An 8453-nucleotide genomic window follows, 5' to 3' on the forward strand; every position below is an offset into this window, starting at 1 on the left:
CGCCATTTCTCGCGTTAGCAAGGTAGCGTTAAGAACAGAGGACTGGGCCTCTGAGGGAATATCTTCACCTGGCCCCCTCTTGTGTTCCTTCTTTTGGAAAATTAAAAGAAAAGAAATCAAGAGGGGAGGATTTCCAGCCCCCCCCCCCCCGCTCCCTTCCCTTTTAGTCGCCTTCTACGACACGCAGGGAATACCTCTGAAGTATTCTTTCTCCCCTATCCCCAGGGATGTCCTCTTTAGTTTTCTGTTAGATTTAAATCTGGTGACTTCCTGGGCCAGTCACTGAAAAACTTCACTGCACAGTCCTTAAACCAATCAGTGACTAGTTTGGCAGTCTTGGGGAGTTGCATCCTGCATGAAGAATTCAGCTATGCGCTTTTTGAATGAGTCTGGAAGATGGCCACACAATAGCTTGAGGTTTCATTCTTTTGCAACATTTTGAAGGTCCACAACACCATAATAACGGAAACAATCCCATACCATAAGTAAAGCAGGGAACTATACAATGCTTGCAATGTACTTGAGGTCAAATGAACCACAGCACAGTTGACTGGTACACATGCTCACCATGGCCACCTCTTTTACAGCATTAGCAACATCAGTTACCCTGACATCTGCAAAACGTTTACAGTGTGAAGGTTTCCTGGTACAGAATTCCTTCAGCTGTCCTCGGATCACGGTCACTGATGAGCTTTACTTTCAGTCTGTTGTTCTCGACATCATCCAAGGCATAATCGTGATAATTTTCGCAAGTTTGTTAATTAATGGTTCCCTAGGACGTTTACGGCGTCGACCTTGAATTATTACTATGTGAGAAGTTATGTAGTGGACAGTGGTGAAGACATAAACCGCACTGTGGCATTTGCTGACTGAAAACACACGGTAACCTCGACGCCTCTTGATTCCATGGTATGGAGGAACCAGTGTCGGTGCTTTGAGAATTCATATATATATATATATGTAAATGGAAATGGTGAAGAGCTTGTAGATTTATGTGCTGAAAAAGGACTGATGATTGGGAATACCTGGTTTAAAAAGTGAGATATACATAAGTATACTTATGTAAGTAGGAGAGATGGCCAGAGAGCGTTATTGGATTACGTGTTAATTGACAGGCGTGCGAAAGAGAGACTTTTGGATGTCAATGTGCTGAGAGGTGCAACTGGAGGGATGTCTGATCATTATCTTGTGGAGGCTAAGGTGAAGATTAGTATGGGTTTTCAGAAAAGAAGAGTGAATGTTGGGGTGAAGAAGGTGGTGAGAGTAAGTGAGCTTGGGAAGGAGACCTGTGTGAAGAAGTATCAGGAGAGACTGTGTACAGAATGGAAAAAGGTGAGAACAATGGAAGTAAGGGGAGTGGGGGAGGAATGGGATGTATTTAGGGAATCAGTGATGGATTGCGCAAAAGATGCTTGTGGCATGAGAAGAGTGGGAGGTGGGCTGTTTAGAAAGGGTAGTGAGTGGTGGGATGAAGAAGTAAGAGTATTAGTGAAAGAGAAGAGAGAGGCATTTGGACGATTTTTGCAGGGAAAAAATGCAATTGAGTGGGAGAAGTATAAAAGAAAGAGACAGGAGGTCAAGAGAAAGGTGCAAGAGGTGAAAAAAAGGGCAAATGAGAGTTGGGGTGAGAGACTATCAGTAAATTTTAGGGAGAATAAAAAGATGTTCTGGAAGGAGGTAAATAGGGTGCGTAAGACAAGGGAGCAAATGGGAACTTCAGTGAAGGGCGTAAATGGGGAGGTGATAACAAGTAGTGGTGATGTGAGAAGGAGATGGAATGAGTATTTTGAAGGTTTGTTGAATGTGTCTGATGACAGAGTAGCAGATATAGGGTGTTTGGGTCGAGGTGGTGTGCAAAGTGAGAGGGTTAGGGAAAATGATTTGGTAAACAGAGAAGAGGTAGTAAAAGCTTTGCGGAAGATGAAAGCCGGCAAGGCAGCAGGTTTGGATGGTATTGCAGTGGAATTTATTAAAAAAGGGGGTGACTGTATTGTTGACTGGTTGGTAAGGTTATTTAATGTATGTATGACTCATGGTGAGGTGCCTGAGGATTGGCGGAATGCGTGCATAGTGGCATAGTGCCATTGTACAAAGGCAAAGGGGATAAGAGTGAGTGCTCAAATTACAGAGGTATAAGTTTGTTGAGTATTCCTGGTAAATTATATGGGAGGGTATTGATTGAAAGGGTGAAGGCATGTACAGAGCATCAGATTGGGGAAGAGCAGTGTGGTTTCAGAAGTGGTAGAGGATGTGTGGATCAGGTGTTTGCTTTGAAGAATGTATGTGAGAAATACTTAGAAAAGCAAATGGATTTGTATGTAGCATTTATGGATCTGGAGAAGGCATATGATAGAGTTGATAGAGATGCTCTGTGGAAGGTATTAAGAATATATGGTGTGGGAGGCAAGTTGTTAGAAGCAGTGAAAAGTTTTTATCGAGGATGTAAGGCATGTGTACGTGTAGGAAGAGAGGAAAGTGATTGGTTCTCAGTGAATGTAGGTTTGCGGCAGGGGTGTGTGATGTCTCCATGGTTGTTTAATTTGTTTATGGATGGGGTTGTTAGGGAGGTAAATGCAAGAGTCTTGGAAAGAGGGGCAAGTATGAAGTCTGTTGGGGATGAGAGAGCTTGGGAAGTGAGTCAGTTGTTGTTCGCTGATGATACAGCGCTGGTGGCTGATTCATGTGAGAAACTGCAGAAGCTGGTGACTGAGTTTGGTAAAGTGTGTGGAAGAAGAAAGTTGAGAGTAAATGTGAATAAGAGCAAGGTTATTAGGTACAGTAGGGGTGAGGGTCAAGTCAATTGGGAGGTGAGTTTGAATGGAGAAAAACTGGAGGAAGTGAAGTGTTTTAGATATCTGGGAGTGGATCTGTCAGCGGATGGAACCATGGAAGCGGAAGTGGATCATAGGGTGGGGGAGGGGGCGAAAATTTTGGGAGCCTTGAAAAATGTGTGGAAGTCGAGAACATTATCTCGGAAAGCAAAAATGGGTATGTTTGAGGGAATAGTGGTTCCAACAATGTTGTATGGTTGCGAGGCGTGGGCTATGGATAGAGATGTGCGCAGGAGGATGGATGTGCTGGAAATGAGATGTTTGAGGACAATGTGTGGTGTGAGGTGGTTTGATCGAGTAAGTAACGTAAGGGTAAGAGAGATGTGTGGAAATAAAATGAGCGTGGTTGAGAGAGCAGAAGAGGGTGTTTTGAAATGGTTTGGGCACATGGAGAGAATGAGTGAGGAGAGATTGACCAAGAGGATATATGTGTCGGAGGTGGAGGGAACGAGGAGAAGAGGGAGACCAAATTGGAGGTGGAAAGATGGAGTGAAAAAGATTTTGTGTGATCGGGGCCTGAACATGCAGGAGGGTGAAAGGAGGGCAAGAAATAGAGTGAATTGGAGTCATGTGGTATACAGGGGTTGACGTGCTGTCAGTGGATTGAAGCAAGGCATGTGAAGCGTCTGGGGTAAACCATGGAAAGCTGTGCAGGTATGTATATTTGCGTGTGTGGACGTGTGTATGTACATGTGTATGGGGGGGGGGGTTGGGCCATTTCTTTCGTCTGTTTCCTTGCGCTACCTCGCAAACGCGGGAGACAGCGACAAAGTATAAAAAAAAAAAAAAAAAAAAAAAAAAAAATATATATATATATATATATATATATATATATATATATATATATATATATATATATATATTTGGTACACATCATACGTAAACAGGTTCTGTGAAATTCATAATGAAGGATTAGGAATATTGGTACCCCTAGTATCAAATACAGAGTGAGGGTTGAGAAAGAGGGAAGAATGACTGTTGACGATTGTCATGTGTATGGCAATGGAAAACATAATCAGAAGGCAAATGGACGACTTTCTGCACAGGAGAAATTAATTGATGAATGACAGTGCGGTGATAGGGAAAGGAGGTCATGTGTAAGAACCTCAGCGTTCTACGAGAGCGAACTCTCCCTTAGAAAAAAGGGTAAGCTGGGTTGATTGTTTGCATTTGGACTGCCAGTGAGCATCTGACATAATACCGCAAGGATGGATGATCAAAATATCCGATCACCAGGCAGGAATAAAAGGAAGATTCCTCTGACAGCTATATTATGTTAGTGGAGGGAAACAAAGAACACATGTCAGAGGAGTCTTCTCCATGTGTATGTCACCATTGGAGTGCCACAGGGTTACATTTTGGGACCACTACTCTTCTTTATTTTCGTTAATGACTTGCCAGAAGGTATATTTTCAGATGATGTAATGGCTTACAAGCGACACACACAGGCTTAAAAGTCGGTCAGACAAATGGTTAATAAAATTCAGATTGAGCGTATGTTATGTTATTAAGATTGAAAGAATTGCAAGAAGGCCTCATTACGATTTTTATCTTATATGAATAAACTTCAGGATTCAGTGTATGAGAGGAAATTGGTGTTGACCTTGTCCCTAACCTGTTGTCAAAGCCACAGTTCAGGAGAATAGTAAAGGAGACAGACTGTCTGCTGGTAAATATTAGAAAAAAAGATCGTTCAAGTATGTGGATGAAAAATATTCAGGAAGTTTACATTCTACTTAAGGCCAAAACTAGAATATTCTTCTCAGGTTTGCGCAAGAAAACGAATAATTGTTTGAATCTCAATGCGAATATAGATTTGAGGAATCCAGGAATAAAGTGCAAACAAATGAAGATCAGAAGTCAGCATAATAGTATATGATCCACTGGTGCCGACCAGTCTGAAGACTCACCAATGATAACTCAAAATAAATGCTCCTCCATTCTTCTGTATCTCCTTGTATCATTGGAGTAGCCACATTTTCCTCCCATATACAAACACTTGTAAAATTCCATAAAAGTTATTTTGTCATTACTGATTTCTGATTTGAGAAGAACAAACTGTTTTGAATACGTGTTCACCATGCACTGAGGGGTCAGGTCATGACCTCAGTGGCTAAGGTAACGAATACCCTTAGTGTCGCTTCATTCCATTCCCCGGACGTGATTGTTCCAAAACAAGTTAAGTCAAGGTTTCCATCTCCCGCAGTTCTAATTATGTGCAGCATTCACAACATCTCCAACATCTCCAGCATTCACAAGCAGTCAGGGCTCATCCCATCTCCAACACCTACATAACATCGACATCTTCAACCTCATTCAACATCCACACTATCTCCAACAGTTTTCAACATCCACAACATCTCCAACATCAGTAATACTCTTTCACCAGATATATCTGCAACAATTTCCATCCGCATCATCTCCGACATCTTCCCAGTTAACATCATCCCCCTGCCCGCTCAGTCTGGCTGTGCGTTACATAAACAGATTTCCAAAACATTACTTGTCTCATACCCGCAACATTACCAAACATTATCATGCTAATGTTGAGGGAAATGCCTGCAATATCTCCCCCGTTACTTACACCTCCTATTGTTGGAGGTAGTGCTTTCAGTATCTCCCCCATTATCTGCACCTCTTAATGTTGGAGATAGTCCTTGCAATATCTTACCCACTAGCGTTGGAGGTAGTGCCTACAGTATCTCCCCCATTGCATGCAGCCACCAATGTTGGAGGTAGTGCCTGCAGTATCTCCACCATTACTTGCAATTCCTAATGTTGGAGGTAGTACGTGCAGTATCTCCCTCATGACCTGCACCTCCAGCACTAATAAAAATTCATTAACACCTCCAACGTCTCCACATCCACGTGTGTAACATACTCGTGTCAACGTCACCTGATTTTGTTTTCTCTCTGTAACATTATCTTTCCTCCGTAAATTACCCATGGACGAGAGAGGGAGAGAGAGAGAGAAGAAAGATGGTGGTGGGATGGGGAGAAAATGATGACAGAGTGGTGAGATAGGGAAAAGGATGGGAGGGAATGAGTGCAGATGGAGAAAGAAAAAAGAATGGAAAGGGCATGAAACGCTTCTAGAAAAATAAGGAGTGACGGGAAAGGTATGATGTAGTATGAAAGATATGACGTGGGAATGAGGAGGCATGGGAAATGCATGAAGTGTTAAGGGAAGAAATACGAAGAGAAAGAGAGAGGTTAGACGAGGAGGAAGAATTAATGAAGATGGATGGTGAGGAAAGAAGGAAAGAAAGGGAGAATGAAAAGAATTAGAGAAATTTAGGAAGAGAGAAAAGAAAAAATCGAGAAACTGCGGGGTAACTTTCTCTGAACTTCAGCATTCTTCACAAGGGAATAAGAATGTAGAGTAGCTACATGTATTCAGAAGCGGTAGTCTCTACGTCTTCCATAACGGGGGCTGGGAGATTAGGAGGAGGCGAGACGAGACGAGAGGAAGGAGCCGAAAGGAAAAACTGGGAATCTAGGAGGAACCCTGGTGGATGGAGGGATTATGTGGGGTGAGAGGACGAGTAGGAATTATGGATAAGAGAGAAACTGTGAGTAAGGGGCTTTAGGGAAATGGAGGTGAGATGAGGATAAGGGGGTTAAGGGAGGGAATGATAGATAACAACAAACCTGATGGTCCATGACGGGGTTATCTGCTGGAGAAGAGACAGCATTTTGTGTTCCTAAATCCTACTTGAGCGAACAGCATGTGAAAACAGAAGGCACGTTCAACAAAGCATTTGATAAGGTTGCACATCAAAGGTCACAAGCAATGATTGAGTCACATGGCATTGTTAAGGTTCTACTTCAGTGGACGGGAAATTGGTGAACTGGTCGCAAACGAGGCGTTGTGATTACTGGTCAAGCCTCAGAGTGGTCAGACGTAACAAGTCTAACAAGGATCACTCTTTAGACCGGTTCTCTGTCTTATTCATATTAACGATACTGATAACGGACTGTAATGCAAGTTATCAAAATTCGCTGATGATGCAAAGATGGGAATGAATCTACAACGGAACTTGAACGTCTATAGCTTCAAACTGACGTTGACAAGCTGATGGACTGGGCTCATAGGTGGCAAATGAAGAATTCTGATATTGACAGGTGCAGAGTTTTACATATCGGTAGCAATCACGCAAATGTAGGCTGCAGTATGAATTCTGTTTAATTTCAAAAGATAAATGAGGAAAAAGACTTGGGCGGAATAATCTCTGGTGACCTATAACCATATATGCAATGTACAGAAGCTGTGGAAAGAGCGAACAGAATTCTTGGGTTCGTTAGTGGGGCGTTCGAATTTAGGTCCAGGTAAATCATCCTTTGTTCGACCCAATTTTGAATATATTGTGTTGAGATTTGGTCATCCGAGCTAAAGATAGATATAGACGAAATGAAGAGAGCACAACGTCGAGCTACCAGAACGATTCCTGGGCTGAGAAACAAACCTTATGACAGGAGATTGAATAACTTGAATCTGTTTAGCTTAGAAACAAGAAGGTTATGAGATGATCGAACAAAGTGTTCAAAATTTTCAAATGCTTTGATAACCTTGATCTGTCAAGTGACTAAAGACTTGATTCGTCTGATTTCTCTCACGGTAATGGATATAAATTCCTGGTTAAATGTTTTACCTCGAATGAGGAGAAAACTTTTTCTTCGGAAGGATTGTCAACATATGGAACGATTTATCAGTCAGGGTGGTTGAAGGCAGAATCATATAATACGTTAAAGAATAAACTTGATATCTGTTTCACTTCATGTCAACGACTTACATTATTTTACGTCTGATTAGACATATTAACTTTTTCCTGGTTAATTCTCTGGCTTTTGAGTCGTTGTTATACAGACAACCTAACCAATATGAATCCCAATCAAAAACATGACTATCAAATTCCATGTGGCCCAATTTCTCACTCATACATATATTGAGGCTGTTTTGGCCTCCTGAATGTAGCCACATGATCACTTATATTTCGCAGTTCCTATTTGAAAATACATGTGATGTGTCCACTGCTGGTCTTCACATGTCAGTTTATCACCCTTCATTTTCTTGACTTACAGTCATGGAGCTTCAATACCAGTCCAGCAGTGATGGGCGCAGGATATCCATATGGAATACATGGCAGGATATCGGACTTCAATGCGTCACAGGGCCTTCACAAACGTAAACTTCTTAGAATCTTTTATGGTATTTCCTTGCGAACTATTGAAACAAAATTTTAATGTCTCCTTTATACCTAAGACAGTATCTCTACACCTGTCTCACTCTGGTATTAAACTGAGCAAGAGTTGTATGGGATAAGAACTTGACAATGAAAGCCATAAATCACTTGGCAAGGCAAAATAAACTCCCAGATGGGCTAGTGGGAACCACATCCAGCGGAAAAGACACGACCTGTGAGCGTGCACCAGTCCATGGCTGGATCAAGAAGGCTAAGAAGGACATGGGGAACCAAAAGTAAGAGAAGGAGGGCTAAGGGAGGGTGGTGGGGAGGAACCAGTGGTAAGAGGAGTGACCGAGGTTAAAGGGAGATAGAGAAGGGAAGAAATAAGAGATAGCAACAGAGACCAATGTTAAGGAGTTAGGGAAGGAGGGATGAA

The 8453-nt window shown here is 42.2% G+C and overlaps 1 protein-coding gene across 1 annotated transcript in view; it reads right to left on the reverse strand.

Moving 5' to 3' along the window:
* Nucleotides 1-498: 498 nt before the first annotated feature.
* LOC139759504 (nephrin-like) overlaps nt 499-8453 on the reverse strand; it is a 574502-nt gene continuing 566547 nt past the window's right edge. The window contains exon 10 of the mRNA XM_071681702.1: nt 499-614. Coding sequence (XP_071537803.1) covers nt 499-614 — 116 coding nt within the window. The remainder of the gene's footprint in view (nt 615-8453) is intronic.

The sequence above is a fragment of the Panulirus ornatus genome, chromosome 3 (assembly GCF_036320965.1).
Source record: "Panulirus ornatus isolate Po-2019 chromosome 3, ASM3632096v1, whole genome shotgun sequence".
Classification (NCBI taxonomy): Eukaryota; Metazoa; Arthropoda; class Malacostraca; order Decapoda; family Palinuridae; genus Panulirus; species Panulirus ornatus.